At 32.6% G+C, this 22,805-nt stretch overlaps 2 protein-coding genes across 6 annotated transcripts; one reads left to right on the forward strand and one right to left on the reverse strand.

The window, feature by feature from the left end:
• On the forward strand, nt 1-7,833 carry LOC107878472 (integrin-linked protein kinase 1). 5 transcript variants are annotated; one of them, XM_047415468.1, is made up of 12 exons: nt 1-983; nt 1,817-1,946; nt 2,318-2,392; nt 2,475-2,570; nt 3,147-3,461; nt 3,826-3,905; nt 5,264-5,326; nt 5,441-5,559; nt 5,879-5,964; nt 6,464-6,585; nt 6,647-6,758; nt 7,007-7,492. In XM_047415468.1, the coding sequence occupies exons 1-12, from the start codon at nt 874-876 to the stop codon at nt 7,058-7,060; spliced, it is 1,362 nt and encodes a 453-aa protein (XP_047271424.1). In that variant the 5' UTR covers nt 1-873; the 3' UTR covers nt 7,061-7,492. The 5 variants fall into 5 exon arrangements, with proteins under 5 accessions (XP_047271424.1, XP_047271422.1, XP_016580960.2 ...); XM_016725474.2 differs by lacking the exon at nt 1,817-1,946 and having other exon boundaries at nt 17-983; nt 3,147-3,232; nt 3,341-3,461; nt 7,007-7,484; XM_016725476.2 differs by lacking the exons at nt 1,817-1,946; nt 7,007-7,492 and adding an exon at nt 7,530-7,833 and having other exon boundaries at nt 26-983; nt 3,147-3,232; nt 3,341-3,461.
• Nucleotides 7,834-9,257: 1,424 nt separating this feature from the next.
• On the reverse strand, nt 9,258-10,754 carry LOC107877352 (ATP-dependent DNA helicase PIF1). Its single transcript, XM_047394156.1, has one exon. It carries the CDS (start codon nt 10,752-10,754, stop codon nt 9,258-9,260), a length of 1,497 nt encoding a protein of 498 aa, XP_047250112.1.
• Nucleotides 10,755-22,805: the final 12,051 nt, after the last annotated feature.

The raw sequence follows: 22,805 nt of genomic DNA on the forward strand, positions 1-22,805 counted from the left end.
AGTCTTGAGTTTCAGGTCGGGTCTCGAGTTCAAATTTGAATCGAGGTCGAGCTTTAGTCTCCGATTAGCGTTGGGGTTCAGGTCTCAAGACGACAATTGAGGTCGGGTCTTGAATCTCGATTTAGGATCAAGGTAAGATTTTGAGTCTCAAATCGATAATTAAGCTCGAGTCTTAGATCGAGGGAAGGGTCCCGAGCCTCAGGTCCCAAGTCAAGTTTTGAGTATGAATTGAGGACAAGTTCAGTCTTGAATCTCGATTCAAGATCGAGTTGGGATTCGAGTCTCCAGTCGAGGGCGGGGCTGGGTTTTAGTCTTTAGTGAGGGTCAAGTCTTGAGTGGGTGGGTGGAGGGTTGGAGTCGGGTCGGCTTTCAAAAGATAATGTATGGCCTTTGTTTAAATAAAATTGAACGTAGGGCCCTTGTCCAACTTTATCACTTTAATAAAATAAAGCAGTTGTCTTATTCTTGTACTTTTTCCTTTATGCTTCTCAACAAAAATTCAAACTCGCATCATCCAAATTTTCTCCTTTACTTCTTACTCTTGTTTTATTTATTCCTTTCACATTCCTTCACGTACACTTCTACAAAGAAAGCAGAGATTTTTCTAGAATGTTCTCGAAGTAAAATTGCGAAAACAGCTGGAAGTTTTCGTTTTCTACATGGAGTCAAATTCACAGTCCAGGTTTCCGTTAGGCAGACAATCATCATTGGCGCCGGAGAAACACATCGTTTCCGATTCATTTACAGCTAGCCATGAAGTCGACGGAGGTATTGATTCCGGTTTGAGGTTAATGTACATGACTAACGACGGTGATTTGGAAGGTATGAAGGAACTTTTGGACTCCGGGACGAGTGTGAAGTACACGGATATCGATGGAAGGACTGCATTGCATATTGCTGCTTGCCAAGGCAATGCTGATGTTGTTGATTTTCTGCTCAAAAATGGCGCTCAGGTGGATGCCATGGATCGCTGGGGCAGCACGGTATACTTCACTCTTGTTGTGTAATTAGCCATCAATCTCTCTCTGACTTGTGCAGTTGTATTTTTATCTGAGTTTTGTTTTTTGGGAGTTAAACTGCACCTACTTTGACCAAAGATAGAATTTTTTTGTTACTAAGGCACAAGTATCCAAACTATATCCGAAATCTCACCGACACGCTGTTCCTATTACCCTAAACTAATTTTTTTATATTTTGTGCTGACCTGACTATTAAATCAATACAAAAAATAGTTCAGAGGTAATAGTATTCTCGTGCGTATCACTGGAAATTTGGTATAGTTGGAGAGTACATGTGCCTTATCCTTTCTTTTATTATGTTCATATGAAAAATATTGATATTTATATTATTTTTTATATAGTTACAAATATCTAAATTTTAATTTGAAATATTAAATTAATTTAATCCCATTTAGCTCTAAAAATTGGTAAAATTAACTCTGAAAATGTTACAAGTGAAAGCGAAAGTATGTGGTATATAGTCTAAAAGCTGGTCAAATCAGTAGCTTAAAAGCATCTTTTGGCTAATATGATATCTTGGAAATACTTCCATCCCATTTTCCTCATCATGGTTGGACAAGTGATTTACCAACATTTTTGTTCCTCGTAATGAAATCAATAGGGAAACTAAATTTTCCCACCCGAACTAACACATCCGCAATAATTATAAAGATTTGTGTTAAGAATTACCTATCAAATTAAAGCTCTTCGAGTCTAGTTTTAACACTTCAAACCATTTGTCATTTAAACATTTCTACAAGAAGCTGTTGATTTTTTGTATATGTTTGACTCTGCTATTATCGCATATTTCTGCATAGATGGGGTGTATTGGAGCAAGGAAAAGTATGGATTGATTCCAATGATCTTGTTAAACTTCTTTTGGATAGATGGAGCTCGTTTGGTGAGCTTTCAAGAAGTGTTTCCAAGCCAAATAAATCACAAGCCAAGGTTAATATGACTTACATGTTATTTTAGTAACAGTAAAAGATATTAGAGTAAGAGTTGAAAAATTAGTCTGATCGATCACATCCGATATAGTTTACTGTAGTTTAATTAATGACAGTTGTATAAGAAAGAACAATATTTTGGTTTCCAAATGGGAAGACCATGATATGAATTTAGACGAAGGAATGCATCAGTTACTGGAGAAGATTTGCAAAGCCTTAATTGTTTAATCATTAGTATCATGACTTCCGCGTGAATGGAGTTAGTTTCCAAGTTGTACATTGATGTCTATAATGTGGAAACATGTGTGCAGTTATCTTGACGTCTATTCTGGGCTACTCACAATAGTGTGGTGACAAAGTTTGATTAAATAGCCTCTTGCAGATGCAATATATTACAAGAATACGGATGTAGTCAAGCTTTTAGAATTGCACGGAGCAAAACCTGCGGTATGTGTCAACAACTAGATTGTCAGATCTAATTTCACAATGGTATAAGCATTAACTTTTTCTGTTTTACTGGCTGTTTTAGATGGCTCCCATGCACGTAGAAAATGCTCATGAAATTCCAGAGTATGAAATTGATCCAAGAGAACTTGATTTTAGTAAGAGTGTCAACATAACAAAGGTAGCAACTTTTTCTCTTTGGCTTGATAATTATGCTTATTAATCATTGGATACATGTTTCTCTTTTGTTATTTCTGTGGTGTTATCACATTAGATATCCGCTGATTTATTGTCGATCTTTTGGAAGGGTATTCACAAGTATACTAACATGGTTTTTGAGGTTATTCCAAAGCTCTATTTCCCCTTTGTTTTTCTTAGTTGATCAACCTGCCACAACTCTTTGGCAGGCACTGTTCTTTAGGTTACCTTACCCGTTCCAAATGGTAGTCATCCATTGCAACATATATGACCTAATTTCAACTGCACATACGTTTCAAGATAAGGTTTAAAATATAGTTTGGAAATGTGAAGACATGGGATAGCTAGTCACAAAGATGCTAATTCAACATTCAGATAACATAAAGTGAGTCAAATTTATTACCTTAACCTTCTGAAGAAGGAAAAATTTGTGATTCAAGAGAATGTTTCCAAGTAGTGAGTCATGCTACCGGTAAGTAGATCAAGAATTTTGGTGTTGATGAAGTATCTGCAATATGTTTTCATTTCATATCTTCAATTTTTTAATGTATGGTTGTAGGGTACGTTTTGTGTTGCTCTATGGCGTGGAACTAAGGTTGCTGTTAAGAAACTTGGTGAAGAATTGTTCACCGACGATGATAAAGTGTGGGTTGGTCATAGGCTATCAATGATGTTTGAATTAGAACTTTCCTCATTTGACATTTCATTTCCATTACTAAGCACTCTTTTCTTTGTTTTCTTACTGGTTTTCAGCAAGGCATTTAGGGATGAGCTTGCCTTACTACAGAAAATACGCCACCCAAATGTAGTCCAATTTCTTGGCGCTGTGACACAGAGTAGCCCGATGATGATCATTACAGAGTATCTTCCTAAGGTAATTTGATTAAGCGAACTACTTCTGCTTCCTGGAGTCGGAATGTTGCTATGACGTCACAAAGTCAAGAAGTTTTTGTGCTTAAAATACTATGAAATTCTCACCAAATCAAATCAAGAACGATAATGCAGCGTGCATCCAAATCAATATAATTGATGGTTAATCATCAATAAATTACTAAATAGAATGGTGTTAACAACTTGCATATATATTTCATCGTCAAAGCCATGCTTCTGTTTTGTTTGTTGATCAAAGAAAATATTTTCTCCATTCTTGATGTCAAAAAAATCTATTGAAGTCATAGAGAAAGCCATTGGAGTACCCTACAATCCAAAGTATCCTGTTGATTCTGGTCTTAATGTAGGGAGATCTTCGTGCATTCCTGAAACAAAAAGGTGCATTAAAGCCAATAATGGCTCTGAAGCTTGCACTGGATATTGCAAGGTGAGTTTACTGGCTGATCGTCTGAATTTGCACCGGAGAATCTAATGAAATATTACACACTTTTCATCAGGTGCTTGAATTTGCCTAAGGATTCGTAGGTAAACAGTCATTAATGTAGGAGGACCAACTGCAGATTTCTAGTTACAACAACAACAACAACAACATAATCAGTGAAATCTCACAAGTGGGTTTTGGGGAGGGTGGTGTTTATGCAGCCTGCCCTACCTTGTAAAGGTAGAGAGGTTGTTTTCGATAGACCCTCTGCTCAAGTAAAGCATATCAAAACAGGTATGGTAGAAATACAGTAGAGAAGAAGACATATTGGAAATAATAGAGAAAAGAACAGTAGCAACAACAGATAACTAATACAATAACCTAAGCAAAGGAAACAATAGGTAATAATAAAATCGAAGAATAAGAAAGTGGGAGAAAAATAACGGGAATACTGATTAGGGAAATTAGACGACGCACGACTACTTATTCACCTTCTACCATAATCCTTGACCTCCATATCTTCTTATCTAGGTTCATGTCCTTGGTATGCTGTAGATATGTCTTGTCCTGTCTAATCATCTCTCCCAAATACTTCTTCGGTCTATCTCAATCTCTCCTTAGATTCACCATAGTCAACTTCTCACACTTCCTCACTGGGGAATATGTGCATCTCTTCTTCAAATGTCCGAACCATCTCAATCTCGCTTTCCTCATCTTATCCACCACATAGGTCACTCCCACCTTGTTTAGAATATCCTCATTTCTAATCCTAGCTCTTCTAGTATGCCCGCACATTCATCTCAACATCCTCAATTTTGCTACTTTATTCTTCTGGGCGTGCGAGTTCTTAAGCGGCCAACACCATGTAACATAGTTATTCTAGCAACCACTTTATAAAACTTACCTTTATTCTTGGATGTACATTCTTTTCACACAAGATATTAGTTGCGAGCTTTCAATTCATCCACCACTCTTCAATACGATGTGTACTCATCGATTTCACTATTTCCTTGAATTGTAGACTCAAGATGCCTTAAACTTCGTCTCTTGGGAATGACTTGAGTATCAAGCCGGTAGTTCTGTTTATAATTTGGAACTGTTAATTTCATTTTGTATCTCTTTATGCATTTGCATTTTTTCAAGATTAGGTTATAGGTTATTCAATGTTGGTGATCTCAATAGTACAGTCCTGGCCTTTGGGGGCTCCATAATGATTATAAATCTCCATTAGAATGCAAAACAATGGCTAACTTCGTTATCAGTTGCAGAAGAAGCTGCGTGCAGAAATATGTAGGGAAATCCAAAATTGTCTTTGCTATTTTCGCGTTGTGTCTCTTACAGTCATATTTATATGCATTTTGCAGAGGAATGAACTACTTGCATGAGCATAAACCTGAAGCAATAATTCATCGAGACCTGGAGCCCGAGTATGTTGTAGTCTTGCTAGCTGTTTCCTAGTCACGTGCTTTGTTTGGTTCTTTCGTGGCTGAAGTAAGCCTTTCAAATGTCTGGAAGCTTTTAATTTCTGAGTGAAATGGCAGAAACATATTACGGGATGATTCTGGACATCTGAAAGTTGCAGATTTTGGACTTAGTAAGTTGATGAAATTTACCAAAACTGTCAAGGAAGATGGACCATTTATGCGTCAAGAGGATTCATGTGAGTGTATCCCAGCATTTTATGTCATCAAAGAAATATATTCACGCTAATGATCCATATCTGCTTATTTTGTTGTCATTTTTTAGTTACTCCTATGTTTTTGTTCCTTAAACATTTGGCAATAAAATTTGAGGAGGATAATTATGAAGTTTATTTCAGAAAAAGGTATGCATAAGTAATTGTTGCCTCAACTTTTAGTTGATAATATTCCTATTTAATTATGGTAGAACTATTGTTCCTTATGTGCATACTTGGTGTTATATAAAATTCTAGTGTTTTAGTTTAAGAAAATAGAAAGTTGAATTGACCTTGGTTACAGGGAGATATGTTGCTCCAGAAGTTCTTAAGCATGAGGAGTATGATACCAAGGTGGATGTTTTCTCATTTGCTTTGATATTGGAGGAGGTGAGCTCTTCTTTTCTTTGTTCCTTCCTCTCTTGCATCAACTACTGAACAAGGTTCTCCAGTTGTGCCCTCTCTGGATGAATAAATGCTCATTTGTTTGTTGCTGGCTGGATATCACTTCTTGCTTTGGAGATGCAATTCTGTTTTTTACTTGTGTAACTGCACTCTGATATGTAATGTGTGCTAATGGGCATGATATAAGACTGATATGCCGCCAACAGGTTGTTATGTATGCGTTCTAGATCTCAGCTTATGGAGGAAAAAGGAAAATCAACGAGGTCCACCCTATTTTGTAGTTGGTATTAGTTGTATCTGAAAAGATAGTATTGCCATATACTGTCTCCTATTCTTAGTTCTTGCAAATTTATGCTTATTCTACCTTATGCATTCACTCAAATTTCCCCGACTGTTCCAACATGTTTGTAAGTCTCTTAATATTTATCGGAATATAATTGTAGACATTTATTTATATGCCTTATTTTTTGTTTCCATTCTGCAGATGATTGAAGGCTGCCCACCATTTTCCACGAAGCAGGAAATTGAAGTGGCCAAAGCATACGTTGCAAATGAACGCCCTCCCTTTGAAGCTTCACAAAAGCTTTATGCTCATGGACTTCGAGAGTAAGTCCCAGTGTTTCTCTGAGTTTCTTTCAATGGTAATTTAAAGTGACTATTTCAACAGGTTAATTGAGGATTGCTGGGAGGAGCAACCATCAAGAAGACCAACTTTTCAACAAATAATTATCAGGTTGGAAGAGATCAACCGTATTCTTTTGCATAGAAGACGTTGGAAGGTACAAATCTCTCTCAACTCATCCCCAGTAATGTATGTGTACTTTGTTGCATAAATCTGAATGACAGACATAAATTCCAAAATGGAAGTGTAAGTAATAGATATATAGGGGGTGAGAACTTAGTAGTGAGTATGCACATTAGTCTTGATAGGGAACTTCCAAATGAGGTTTAGTCCTTGAAGGAATATCAGTAAGTTGTCAATTGAATGAAGTGCTGATCATTGATCCATACCACACTCTCCATTCAGGTAGAAGCTTTGGGGACAGAAGGTGATGAAAATCATGTTGCCAATCCTCCGTAGCCTCTTCAAGGAAATTTGTGATCAATGCTTGCCCTTATTTGTGATTGAAACAAATGAGGAATGTTGTTTCTCTTTATACTGTCTTAAATTATATTGGAACCGAAGGATAATCCTGTGCACCAAGCTCTGATTGGATCCAGGGAAGGGCTGGACCATCTTGGGTATATTGTGTACACAACCTTACCTTGCATTTTGGTTAGAGGTTGTTTCCATAGCTTAAACCGATGACCTACTAGTTACACAGTGACAACTCTTATCATTGTGCCCTTCTTTAAAATTATCTTTGAATGAACTACTAAAATATATTTTGGCTTCACTCATTGCCCAATGTAGTCAACTTAGGTTTCTTCAACCAAGATTTTGTACATTTGTCCTATCATTTATTTTTCTGCAACTGCTTCCATGCTTTTGTTGACTCATTGTCTCAGCTCCATGACCACTTTCTCAGCTCTGATTGTGTCACTTGCAGGCAAAGGTACTTAAATGTTTCAGAATCTTGAGGCCATCTTGAAGTTTGATCAATCGAATTCAAAGAATCACTCATCTTGCCTATGCGTCTGATGAGAAGTGCTTTGTTGCAGACTTGCAGTTACATTTTTTATCAATTCTTATTGTGCATGCTTTTAATTCCTTCTTTCGTGAGTTATTATATGTTAATTATGATAAACTTTGTTTTATGTGGTTAGGGCAATTGCCTGTCCACTTACCTGCAATTGTAATTCTTTAATCAAAACGCAATCAGAAATGTTAACCATTGAAATTAGTCTGGTCCAGATTGTGTCAAAACGCAATCAAAAAAGTCAATCGGTATGCACTCAAAATATAACAAAAGAAAACATTCTCATAGCCTCAACGTTACTCCTTTCATGTTAAATTGTTTGTCTTACTTTTCTTTTTAATCGTTTTTTTTTAAATGTCTCTTTAATTCCAACTTTTCCCGGGGCATTTTAAGATCACAAGATTAAAGGATATCTTAGTACATTTGACGTATTTTTAATTTAAGACCTGTAGATTCAAAAGTCATTTCACTTTCTCTGTGCAAAGTTAAAATCAGACAAACAAAATGAACTGAAGGGAGTAGTATTTTCATAATCAGTCAACACCAAATATAATGTAGAGATTAGTTTCAAAGTACAAATTTGCATGAAAGATTTTACATCATACCGAACACATTATTCAACTTGGTTTGAGCTTTCAATAAGTTCATATATGAGCTGAGTGCTTAGAGTAACCATCCAAATAAGAATAGTTTCATACTATGATGATATCATAGGCAGACGCTTTGACAGCAAGAACCATATCATACGACTGCATTCAGTTACTGGTACCTGAGCAAGTGCTGGCAAGGGAACTTGGCAATAAAACATGTTAGACCACGAAATTCTTTCATCCAAAGTACCTAATTGGTTGTACCAGAGTCTAGATCCACAGTACAGAAGGTTGACGTGGATCAGGAACCCGTTCTAGCTGAATGACAGCTTAATTCGTAATTATCAAGCTATACAGAAATATGTGAATACACGTAATCTGTGTAAAGGATGGGTATAGCCATTCTTTACATCTTTGTGATACTTCATGTGTTCTTGGGATTAAATAGACAAAATCTCAAACACGGTTCATTGCATCTTATGAAGTTTAAAGAAGGTTCTTATGATAGGAAAAAATCCTCATATTTTCTGTAAATTTAAGGGGTTCGTGCTTGGCCAAACAAATCTGCCACCTGATGGCAATGATGAACTCAATTCCCTGTTTGCACAACCAAATGTTGTACTATCTTTCTTGTGTCTTCCTGGATTGCTATTATGATCTCTGTTCCGTCTTTCTTCTTTCATAATGAAGAATGGATTTGTCTCTTTTTTTGCTTGTTTTAAAGAAAGGATTTTGCTTCTTCCATTATCACTCAAGACACATGACCGATGACCCTCACAGCTATTCGTAGTGCAAATATGCAGTATTGCAAAATTTGCAAATGGATGACACTCTATACTCTATAGTGTGTATCCTCCCGCGCCTAAGCTATTTTAGCCCAAAACTTGTCAACAGGCAACTCTAGCATAATGAAACATGAACAAAATTAATAGAGTACAATAAAATGAGAAGCGGATAACCTGAGTCGGATCCATTTTTTTTGGATCATCAAAAGAAGCTTCTCTGAGTTCTACTACCATTACTCAAGGTTTACATCAGACTTCCAAATTTAGATTTCATCAGTTACACCGTCTTCTTTTTGTTCATCTTTTTCACCAGACAATCTTTCATAGAACTTCAAAACCTTGGGGTTTGCCTTGATCTTTGATGGATTGAAATTGACTAGATGAAGGCCATCCAAGCTTTTAACACGCGAAAGAGCAACATATACCATCCCAAAGCCAAAAACTCGGTAGAGGTCTGTATGGAGGTTGTTTAGAGTCATCCCTTGACATTTATGAATGCTTAGAGCCCAAGCCAATATGAGGGGAATTTGCTTTCGCATTGCAACAGCTTGATCTCCCTCCATTACATACCATCTTTCTAGACCAATCATCAGTTCTTGCCCAGAATCAAATCTAACAACAGGTAGAAAGTTACCATTTCCGCAAATATCAGAAATCTCACGGTCATATAATTTATGAGTTTCTTGAACAACAACAAAATCTAAGATTGTACCAGTAGCACCATTCACAAGTCCACTAATAACATCAATGTTCTTTGTCAAAAGCACCCTAGATCCTCTACACAATTTTAACAACTCAGGTGCAATTCCATTCTTAAGCTGCTTCTTCCAAGGATCTTTACCACTATCAAGAGCTTGATAATGAAACAGTACCTCATCTAAATAGTCGAGTCGTTCAGCATTCACTCTATTCACATCCTCAATCCTTGGGTAAAGCTGAACAGCTGAAGAATCTGGCTCCACATTTGAGCAACACTGATCCAATACTTTCAAATCCTCTGAATCATACTTCCCTTTCCTAATCCCCTGCAGCAGTTTTATAAGCTGTGCATCTGATTGCCTAAAGATAGTTTTAAGCTCAATTTGCATATCAAAACTCGCATTCCAACAATCTGCTTCAAAAGCAAATTCTTTCTGTTGTCCCTTGTTACTAATAACTGGCGGAAGCTGAAAGAAATCTCCACTCACAACTAACTGTATGCCACCCCAAATCTTCTCCGCACAGCCTAATTCTTCACTTCTAATACTCCTTGCAATGAACTCAAGATTATCAAAAACCTCACCACTAATCATACTAATTTCATCGATAACCAAGGCCCTAGCTTTATTCCATCTACGATATGCTTTCTTATCCAATGTAACCTTAGAGAGCAAATCCACATTACTAGCATCACCAAGTCCAATACCAGCAAATGAATGAAGGGTCTGTCCATTGAGTGAACAAGCAGCAACACCAGTTGAAGCTGTAACGAAAACTCGAGATTTCCCATGAATCTTGCTAAGTTTACTAATGATATGCTGAAGTAAATAGGTCTTTCCAGTCCCTGCTGAACCAGTAATGAAAATAGAACTCCCTTTTGAAATTGCTTCCAAGATTTGCTTTTGCTGGTCAGTTAACTTCACTTTAGGTTTTTTATTGCCTATGAATTCACTCCTACAACTTTTTATTTTACTCTTTGCACTAACTTGAGACCCCCATGTAGCTTTGGAACTCCAGAACCTGTAGGCTATTTTAGCTGTGTAGTACAATGCCAACTTCATATTGCTATAATTCAAGCAAACCAAATCTTGCCTAATCAAATTTCATCACACAAATTGTATTTTTGACTCTTAAGGAATAAAAAAAGTGGATAAAAATTTCAACTTTATCAAGAAAGGTCTAGGGAAAATAGTATCTTCCCCGAATTTCGTGCGAGCTTTAGTGCACCGCGCTCTCTCAGGTACCTGCTACCCTGTAGGCTGTTTCAGCTGTGTACAATGACACCTTCATATTGCTAAATTCAAGAATAGCATTTCTTGGCTAATCAAATTTCAACACACATAATTGTTCTTTTTGACTCTAATGATTGGAAAAAATGGATAAAAATCTTAACTTTGTTCATCAAGAAGAGGCTTAGGGAAAATGGAACAAAAAATTTCTCAAAATAACTGCATTCATTGAATCTTTATCAGACATTATAGTAAATGAAAGGGGAAAATATTCAAATTTTGAATGTTAAAAAGTCTCTGCTTACTAAACTGGAGGAGGTATGATATTGCTGTGTGTGTACGATTTATAGCACGGGCCAGTATAATTTGGGCTTATAATATGTCAAATGGGCTTTAGTGATAAATTGGGCCTAAATCGGGTGGACGAGTAGATCCAGTATAATTTGGGCTGGAACTGCCGTGGCATTCAATTTACTAAAAATTATACAAATACACAACTTATGTTTCCAATATTACAAAAAATTTCAACTCCCTAAACATCTATAATCTATAATCTATATTTATAATCTATATCTATTCTATAATCTATAATCTATAATATATTAAAAGTGTGATGACCCTTAAAAAAATGATTTGAACTTTTTGCCCTTCATTAAAAATCTCCGCTTTAGACAAAATCATCTTTTCATTATTTTCTTCAACAATTAAACCATTATCCTTATAATATTGAATATAATAAATGCATTAAAAAATAAATAGAGAAGGTTTTCCTATTAAAGATAAATTTCTAAGTTTTCCTAATAAAGGTAAATTTATGAATTTATGGCAATTTTTCATTTACGTCTCAAATATGTTCCAAAAAAAGGATTAAATAGGTACGCCAATTTTTTTTTTGCCAAAACCTTTTTCAATACATTTTTTAAAAATAGGCAAACTTTTCCTTTGAAAAAGAAATTGGTTGGCCTTTTCTACTTAAAAAAAAAAAGGCCCAACATATTATGCCCCCAAAAATAGCAAACAAACCTTTTCCAAATAAAATCACTTGGCTGACTTTTCCTAAATAAAAAAGGTCCCTTCTATGATGTTCCTACAAGATGTAATCCATAAAAGAACCTAATAAAACATATATGGGTTATTGGCCTACAACATCTGTAGTAAATCATGCCGAGCTCATCGACCCTATACTACTGCTTTGATTTACGTTCCATATTGGTCTGCCTGATGAGAGGTTTGGTGATTACACAATATCCAGGTTCATAAACTTCTTATGTTGTTTAGTTCCAGAAAGTTAAAAAATAATCAGTTACTTTTGAAAAAGCGGAGTAGTGAAATTGCCGAAGATCATATAATGTTCAATAAAAAATCGTACACAATAAGTGACGGCTTTGATATCAAATGTTCTGATATTTATTGAGGACCTTTCCCGTCAACACGATATCCAATGTCATTCTATGGAAAAGAGTCGGCATGACATGTTTTCAATTGAGCATTGAAACAAGGATGAAGATATAGTTTATTTACTTAATATCTTTACTATGATGATGAGAAGAATAGAATATGATAGAACGTTATTGAGGAATAATGCTGCAGATCATGATTCTGTAATAAATTATTTTTTTTCCAAATAGACCATATATGTCTTTGAATTTCATATTTTCCCTATTGAAAGGATCATTAGAGTTAAGTTTCTGATATTGAAAGTTCCTTGGAAATGAAACATACTACAGTTTTTCTTTTTCGTGATGAAAAATTTTCGTACCTCTTCATCAACTTTTGTCTTCTGTAATTGGTCATATAAAGAACACACAGTGTATTCTTCACTATGTTAAATAATGGTCCCCCTAAAAATCTGTTCTATCTTTTTGTAAGCTTAGAAGTAGGGGTGGACATGGTATGGTATATACCGAATATCATACTGAAATCGAAATTTTTTATACTGTGGTATGGATATACCGCACTGAAATTTTTTAATAATATATAAAACTCAAATATATTATATTTAAGATTATTAAATATATTTATATGTCATCCATTAGACAATTGAACATAAAAGTAACTTTTATTCAGAAATAAATTTTTTGGGAAGCTTATTATTTCGAAGTACTATGTTTAAGTTTAGATAATGTTGTTCAGAGTTTGTATCTTGGATTACTCAATTGTGATTGAAATGTTGTTTTTGTGTAGATGATTAACAAAGATAGTTGTTAGTCTGATACGATTGAGACGTTTTTAGGCTTTGAAGTCATAGTTTTTTTATATGAATATATGTAAAACGAAATCAAATAAAGTATGGTTACCGAATTACCGTACCATAAAATATCAAAATCGAATTTAAAAATACCGAACCATACCAAACTAATTTGGTATGACAATGATATTGTTCTTTTAGATACCAAAAACCGAATTTACCGTACCGAAATTTAAAATACGTACCATACCATACCGTGCCCACCCCTACTTAGAAATGTACTGGCTATGATTTTCTTCTAAAAGGAAATGTTGGTAACGTTGGTGGCGATGATAGATGTTTCAGGATCCACCATTGTTGTTGTTTATCAAGTTGGTGATTCTGTAAAAGGGTGTCACATAAAATAGGACAGAGGGAGTACCTTTTAACTCCTGCAACATTTGTTCTTTAGAAACTTATGACTGGCCAACTACTTCTCTGCGTATTAGTTTCTCCAAATTTTGCTTCTTTGTTCCTGAAGTGCAATTATATATATCAATGTTCAGGTTAATGTCAGACAGAACACTTTTTGCTATGAAAGAAAAGATACTGACAGGGAGGCAATGATTTGAAAGTGGAAGAGCCAGTGGGATAATTTACTCTATTGTGTAGTTGTTGTTTCTAATTAGTTAATTAGGAAATCATACTACTTTAATCTCATCGATATTGCTTTAGTAACTGAATTGAAATTTTATAGTGGCCATCAAAATGAGTTGTGTTAGAGAGGACATCGAGCTATAGTGTTATAGAAAGACAAATGTTCAATTTGTCTTTGCTAAAAAATACTCGTTTAAGACATGATAACAAAGTATTGTTGTTTTCTGTATTCAATAGAATTTAAATGTAAGACGTAAGCAATAAAGATCATCTGACCTGATTTTTATGATAGTTCTATTACCTTTCTGTGTTGTCAAAATTTTGGTGTTAGTGAGTCAAGGAATATGCGGCTCAGAAAAAAGAATTCATGTATGATAAAAGTGCTGCTCTGGCTCCTATTCCCTTTCCTTGTGAGTAGTCCAGCTGCTAATAACGTTCTCTGGTCATATGTTAATTCAAATTGTTAGGGAATGTAAAGTTTTGATGATGGATGTATTAAATGAAACATGTTGTGCAAGCTGTTTCACACAAGTGAAACTACTACTGTCACCTGAGCTGTATGTTGAAATTATTACAAGGTGGACAGTGCATTAGGACAAAAGTGGATAAGCAAAGAAACTCAGATTTGTTTCAAATGCTACGATTAAGGAAAAGATAATTGCATCATTTAGAAGTTGAGTTGATCAAGGAGTTCTACAAGATAAAGGAGAAGAGTTCTACTCAATCTAGAAGAGAGAGAGGCGACAACAACAAAAAGAGTGAAACTACCTGGGAGTCCTATTGAAGATAGAAGAGTACATCAACTAAAGGACTCCACCAGGTGTTGACTTAAATACAAGAAACGAGATTCAAAGTTTTCACTTACGCACTGATAAGATAATCAACAATCAGCAAAACAGTTCACTTACTTGAAGAAGAACCTGGTCCTTTACTTAGCAAGTCTTAGACTATTCGTAGTAGGTAGGTTCTTTGAGTTGTAATAAGTCATTGTTTTAGTCTCAGTGGTCTATAAACAGGGTTAGGAGTTGTGTCTTCAAGTTAGGGAACTTGAAGACTTGAGAACACTTATCTTAGGAAGATTTGTGTTTTTGTAGTATAGGAGTTAGAAGTTTTAATTCCTAGTTTTACAAGAAGTCTTGTAATATTGTTGATTGTTGAGGCTCAAGAGTTATAGTGAAGTTGAGGTTAAATCCTGTAGAGGTACAGGTCATGGTTTTTTACACATTTCTTAAGCTGGGTATTTTCCACGTAAAAACACTGTGTTCAGCTTTTACTTCTGTGAACCATGTTTACTTACTTGTTCCACAGATAGGCAACTAGTAGAGTAAAATATTAAAATTAATAGGGCGCACATTCTAACACAAATGGTTAAAGTAGAACACTACTTTCAACTGTATTTGGTGAATGGTAGTAAGTCATAAGTATGTGTTGTATATAGTGGTTGCTATTTGAATTGGGTGTGAGGCACTGGTACTGCATAAACTACTCTGGCAAGGTTGTGGTTTTATGTCTTCATAATATGGCTGTGTGGCTATTAATTAATAAGGATGTTTGTAGTTCAATTTCAGTTAGTAAAATCATCTAGCATGGTGATTAATAATAGAATCATTGCAAAAAGTAAGTTTATGAAAAGATTTTCTATAAAACATAAATATACAACTTCTTCTACTTCTATGTTTTCTTCTTATTTTAAGTTATGTTTTTTTTTTATTCATAAATCACAATCATCATCTTTATGCCTTTTTTTAAAATTTCTTTTAGCTATTAAATTCGCTAATTTTAATTTCATTGGTTGTATAGCTTAAAGAAAAAAATTAAGTTGCATTCATAATGAAAAAGTCGCATCAGACTTTCATATACTATTTCACGAAAAGGAAACTTTCTTTTTCCAAATTTCAAAAAGACACAAAATAAAATTAATTGAAAAAAATATTAAAAACTTTCAAGTGTTGTTTTATATTGCAAAGAGTCCGAGGTAAGGTATAAGATAGACATACATCATTTACAAGTATTTTTTGATATCTAGATGTGTCATTTCGTGTAATTATCTATTTAAACCTATGAGTTGCTTGAGAAAGGCATTAAAGACTTCTTGTGAGTGGAGTGTTGGGTTCAAGATTAAAGTGTGAATGGAAAATAGAGGAACCAAGTGGAGGAAAAAATTGAGATAACACTCAAAATGGAAAGTGTACTAAAAAATGAAAAAGTCTACCACTTCTCCTATATTGGTGGGAGAAGGAAACTTTCAAGTGTTTATATTAAGGAACACTTACCCCACATTGTAAGTGAGGTAAGAACCAAGAGGTACCTTGCGCTGTCATCGTTGCTCGACTTGAATTCGAATTCAAAAAATGATCAATGAGATCTATCTTTTTGGACAAAATTTATTTGAACAGTCCAAAAGACCAACCAGCTTTTGTTTGTAGTTTTTGAACCTCGATTAACGTGCATGCTTCTGCATGCAGAAATGATGGATGCAGCTTCTCGAAGGAACACAACTCTTCGAGTAAAAGACACACTATTTCGGGGAAAAGGTATGACTGTTTAGATGTTACACCTTTCCATTGAACCATTGACACCTTTCGCAAAGGACACCTAATGGTTATATATACCTGTATTTTCTCATAGGTTTAGATACAAAAATTTCCTGCATTAAAATGCTTCTTATATTCTGAAATACACCATGGGATCATCTAATCGTTGAGTGAGTTCGAAGAGAATCCGATCGTTTGAGGTACCACTACAGTCGGGTTGTTAGGCCATTTTATTTTGGGAGAAAAATTCCGCAATCTCGGGTACTTGAGGGGAATTATTTACTTAAGGACACTCCGTGAATTTGAAGGACTTGACCTTTTTCTGTTTCATCTAATTTTCTGAAAAAAAGCACTTTTTTGAAAGATCATTTTGATCTTGTGTTGAAGGTGTTGCATAACTTCATAAGTGTTTTTGTTTTTACTTGAACTTGTGTTGACATTGTTATTGCCAAATACAGATTCTTGTATACCCAGGACAACATGGAGTTCTGAGATGACAAGAATGATTGGACAGAATTTTCTTTGTTCATTCTATTAACATAATTGAGGGTACTAAAATTTAAAGCTCGAGCGCAGTCAATGATTTAGGGATCAATGAAATAGGTGAGAACCATCAGATTTCAAATGCAAATTGAGATAAAAATATTAGGTGATTTCTGTTGTATCCTATTGTTGATGAAAAATGACGAATATTTTGTGAAATTAGTTAAGGATACACAAGTATCCTAGTTTCATTTTCCATCTAAATCTTAACGAATGAAATAAACCCCAATAAAAGTATCCAGGGCACTCATGAAGTGACAGTCCATAATAGAAAATCATACAAAAAACACTCAGATAATTTCTTCTCATCTTTCTAGCTTCGATGGACAGAGTTACCTAACTTGTGAAATGAAGGGGATAGATATCCCATGAAATTAGTCCAGGTGTGTAAAAACTGATCCGAACACCACGATTATAAAAAACTATACACATATTCAAAAGCATAACCAAAATTAAGGAAACTAAGGAAACAAGAAAAACAAATAAACTTGTGGGGGTAGCAAGTGTCACATGAATTTAGTCGAGATGCACAAAAGCTGACTCAGACGACATCTAATCAAAAATAAAAAAATTAAAAAATCAACTTATGGGGGACAAGAGAAGAAGAAAACCTTAAAAAGAATAGAATAGTAAGGTGGGCAAGGTGAGCAGTACAAGTCTTATTAAAACCACCAGTAATACCACCAGCAAGAAGTTGGTGTACAGTACCAATCTGAGGTTGAGTCTCTGGATGTTGTTGTGTATGATAACAATGTTGCTGCTATTGATGCCACTGTTGTGGCTTCTGAGGTTATTGTAAAAATTTTCTTGCACCACTTTCTACTTTTATTTTCTTAATCCAACACAATAAAAAAATATTATTTTTCTTTTATATTTGTAGAGAGTATAAGAATAATAATAAATAAGATATATTAGTAATGCTGAAATATTTCTTTATACATTAAGTTATTTCACTATTAAATGAACACAAATTATCGATGCAAGTTAAGAGGAAAAATTTATCACGAATTTTAATTGGTGGTGGATTAGTACAGAACTAAAAAAAGAAAAAGAAATTAGTTACAAGCAATTTAGCTATAGATTAATAAAAAAATTCATATTCAAATACGCTAGACTTTTTTATCTATAGCATTCGTTGTCAAATAAAGTACACACTTTCATTAGGCATAATTATTGGTGTCATCAAAAGTGACAAGTAAAAGCAAAAGATGGAGTATATCATTAAAGTATCATAAAGTTTACAAGAATATTTAACTTAAATTAAAAATTATTACTTTTTTGTATTTGATTTTTATTTTGTAAAAATATAAGTACCATTTAAAATATATTATTCGCAATTAAAAGTTTTGTATTAAATAACTTCAGATAAACATGCAACACACGTTGCATCTATGAGAATAGAAATAAGAAAAATATTTATAGGGTTTTTCTTTTCCGAATTAATATTGATATGTCTTTTAGTTAATAAATAGCTTGTTAATCTTTTTTTCCGTCTACAGTTGTATATATGTTCTACCTTATGTGAATGGATCTTTTTAAAATTATAAAAACATATAATCAAGTTAAAGGAGAAATTAAATTAGCAAAAAAGGTTAAATTATTTCTTCATATAATCTTCTACGTTTTTCTCTTATTTTGATTTAAGTCGTCTTCTTACAATTATTATTGTCGTTCTTTCTATTTTACTTTTTTTTTTAATTAATAATTTTGAAGTTTATATATGAATCATGCATAATCAACATTAACAATGAACTATGATTTTGATAATTTCTCACGTTTCTCTTTGATTTGGTCCTATTTGTTGAACAAGAATGTAACAACTATAGTTGCTCGTCCCCGTGCATAGTGGCAACATGATTAAAGAGAGAGAAGCATTAATAAACGTAAAACTCATAAAATACTATTACTAATATTCAATGTAACCTCGTACTTATTTTTTGATATTATTTTAACAAAAAATATTATATTTTATTTAAAGTCAACTGTTATTTTTTAATCATTTATTCTTTTATCTATTTCATGTCGATTGGAGGCTTGACGTGAAACACATGTGAGTATATATTAAAAGTGTGAAGGATCTTTAAAATGTCGTTTGAATTTTTTGTCATTCATTAAAAGTTTTTATTTTAGACAAAATCGTCTTTTCACTATTTTTTTTGTAAGATTTAAGAGTTAAAAACTAATTAAATATATTTATGATAAAACCTTTACTTATTAGAAGTTATCAGAATTAATGATAAACAATATTTTTTTATTTGTTAAAGAATTCTAAATTAACAATTTTAAGAAGATTTAAAAAATCTATAAATCTATAAATCTATAAATCTACATCTACATCTACAGATTTGATTTTTGCGAAGTTGTTCAAATATTAGTATAGTATGTGTTACTACTATTTGTGATGCTCCCTCCGTCCCATTTTACCCATTCCAAATTTTCTAATTTGATTTTTCATTTTACTTCTCATTTTTCGTTAATCAAGACAAGACATTTTTTTCTTTTTTATCCTTAGTATTAATTATTTTTTCTCCAAATTAAAATATAAAGATCATTTAATAGGGATACTATGATAAAGTAGTCATGTTATTAATTATTTTTCTTAATCAATGTGCAATGTCAAATTGGGACGAGTAAAATGGGACGGATGGAGTATATTGTTTTTGCTTTGTATAGAGTTAGGACTTAATTTATTTATTTTACAAAACTGCTTGTTATGTTTTTTTTTTTTTTTTTATCTTTGCACTTCATTAAAAAATCTTCGTGATAGATAAAATCATTTAATGTTAAATAATTAAAAGTTACACGTGTGAGGCACGTGCGACTAAACTAGTAATACAAAAAATTTCAATATATACATAGAATGCTATGCATATATCGGTTATGTTCTTTATATATATTATAAAGTAGAGGATGAAGCAACGAGAAGAAGCCACGTGGCAAAATGCTGAGAAGCTAATAAAAAAATTAAGAAACAAACAAAAGGCAAAAAAGAAAGGACATAAAAGAAAAGAAAAAAATTGAAAAACGTGCAAAAAAAAAAAAGGAGTAGTATTAACTAGAGAATGAGTCAAATGAAAGAAAAGAAGATAATTGAAAAAAATGAGAAAAAATATAATAAAATAGTAAGCATAAGGATGAGTAATAAACTGTTCATTTTTTATTTATTATTGATAACTATAAAAATTATTTGAATAAATCTTAATTTAAACATAGAAACTCTATAGTGATAGCCGCAGTTGCAATAATAGTACCTAATAGTATTGGTAGCAATTAATGTCGAAAAAATTCTCTTAAGCATATAACATTAAAATATATAATATGGTAAATTTAAAATTATTACATGAGATTTGAGGGTGGTTAATAGTTTTAAAATTTAAATATATATATATGTGTGTGTGTTTGTTTAAGATAAACATGTCAAATCTGAAAAAAAATTTAGTAGAAGGAAGAACAATAAACTTACAGATGAATGATATTTGAATTTGAATTTAAATGAAAATTGAATTGAAATGAAATTCTAAAGAATGAGAACAAACTTACGGATAATTGTATTTGAATTTGAATTTAAATGAAAGTTGAATTGGAATAGAATTCCAACTTCATAATCTCTCTAATATATATGTTCACTCTTATATATACTAGCCTTCCTCTCAATAGTCAAAATAAGTTTCTTCTGCAGCAAGGTGCTTAGAACTTCAAGATGGCTCCGTCCATGAGCTTTTTAATTCATTTTCATAGCTCTCTTTGTCTTTGCACCAGTGTATCAGAAAAAGGATCAAATTCGAACAGGAATTCAGCTCGTGGATTTGATGTCATTGATGACATTAAATCTGTACTGGAGAAGGAATGCCCTCAAACTGTCTCTTGTGCTGATATCCTGGCGCTTGCTGCAGGAACACTGTTTTGGTAAACAGACTACCTCTTTATGAATAAGTAAAACATGATCGAACATACTTTTTTCGTTCATATAATAGGCTGGTGAACCAAGCCGCTGAGAAGAAGGGACTCCAGCGTTTAAGTAGCTCCAACAACAATATTCCTGCTCCAATCATCATCTTAATAATAATAATAATAATAATAACAACAATAATCTCATTGATTTTTAAATTATTATTTCAATTTAAATATATAAATTAGTAGGTAAATATGCATCTCATTTTAAAAAAATAAGGATAAGAAAGAATGATAAATTAATTTTTTTTAACAAATTACTATGATATTTGAAATTCAAATTTGAAATTGAAATAGGTTCTAGCTTCTTAGTTTTGTTGGTATAGGCCGGTGACAAACTTAAATTTTTAAAAATATGTGTTTTATATTATTGTTCTTCCTTTTAAACTTTGTTTTATTGTGCAGTTTTTTGTTCTATTTAATTCAATTATGTGCAATTTATGATTGTTTGTTTTCTGTATCTAATAAGTACCACATTCACATATTTACTTTTATTAGGAGTTTTTCAAAATAGATTTATAGACATTTAGATATTCTAATTTATTTATTTATTTTAATTTTACTTGCAAATATATCTATATTTATATATATAAAAGCAAATCATAAGCAAGATAAGATGTCACGTGTCAAGCTATTAAAATAGCCACGTGAAAATTTTTAAGACGATATTAAAAAATATTTTAACACAAAGTTAAAAATATTGTAATAAAAATTTTGAATTGAAAAATTAAGTATTTGAATTTGAATAAATTATCCTTTTACAAAAAAGATTTTCATTATCTTAAAAATATAAAGTAAAATTAAGTATATTATTTAAAGTTTGATTATATATTATTTTATTATTATTTATAACAATTTGTGTTATTTTTCGTTATATAGAATTTCTAACATGCACAAAGAGGCTAAAGATCATGCATATAAGATTTTCAAAAGAATTACCTGGGTATGTTGTTTATACTTGATTTGAGTTATTAATTAATTTTTTTATTATTTACAACTAATATTACGTTTATCTTTTTCCAGAAATAATAAATAGATATGCCTACATTAATAGACCTATACACAATTTGTATATTATTTAAAGTTTGATTTTAGATTATTTTACTATTATTTGTAATAATTTGTGTTATTTTTTGTTATATAGAATTTCTATCATGGACAAAGAGGCTATAAGATCATGCATATAAGATTTTTCAAAATAATTACCGAGGTAATTAAATAAAACGTAAAGGTAAAATTAGTGTGTGTGTATAAATATATATATATATATATATATATAATTTATAAGCAAATAAAAGAAATAGAGAGAGAAAAGAAAGTAAAGGAAAAAAAATGAAACCGTAGGAAAAAATAGAATATTAATAATAATGAAGAAAAAATAAATAAATAAAGAAAAAAGTAAAGGGAAAAAATTAAATAAAATGTAGGAAAAAAATAGAATATTAATGAATAAAGAAGACTAACAAATAAGTCTTCTTTAATATTTTATTATTTACTATTATAAATATTTGAATAGATTTAAAAAATTTCTCTCAATTTCAATTTTAGATTATATAGGATAAATATGTATGGTATTTGAAAAAAAATATGGATAAGAAAGAATAAAGAAAAATCTTTTAGCAATTTGATAAGAGATTCAAATTTGAATTTAAGTAGAATTGGAAATGGAATAGAATTCCAACTTTTAAATTTTTCTTATATATCTTACTCGAGAAAATTGAAGGAAAGATGTCTTTTAAGTCTTGAATGAAGGATTGGTGACATTGACCAACAGATAGGGTCAAACATCATTAGGAAACTTAATTAAGTTAATTGTGGACTTGATTAATATTTTCAAAACTTTCTAATCTTTTCAAAAATACAAATCAACCCAACCCACACCCGCCTTCAATCCAAATCAACCACTTTCTCCTCTCTTTCCAGCTTCTCTCAGCTCTCTCCCAACCAACAGTTCTGTAAAATTTCTCCCTTCAACCCCCGACGACTTCTACCTCTGGCGATTAATAGTTGGGCTTCGAGTTCCCCTCTTTT

The sequence above is a fragment of the Capsicum annuum genome, chromosome 7 (assembly GCF_002878395.1).
Source record: "Capsicum annuum cultivar UCD-10X-F1 chromosome 7, UCD10Xv1.1, whole genome shotgun sequence".
NCBI lineage: Eukaryota > Viridiplantae > Streptophyta > Magnoliopsida > Solanales > Solanaceae > Capsicum > Capsicum annuum.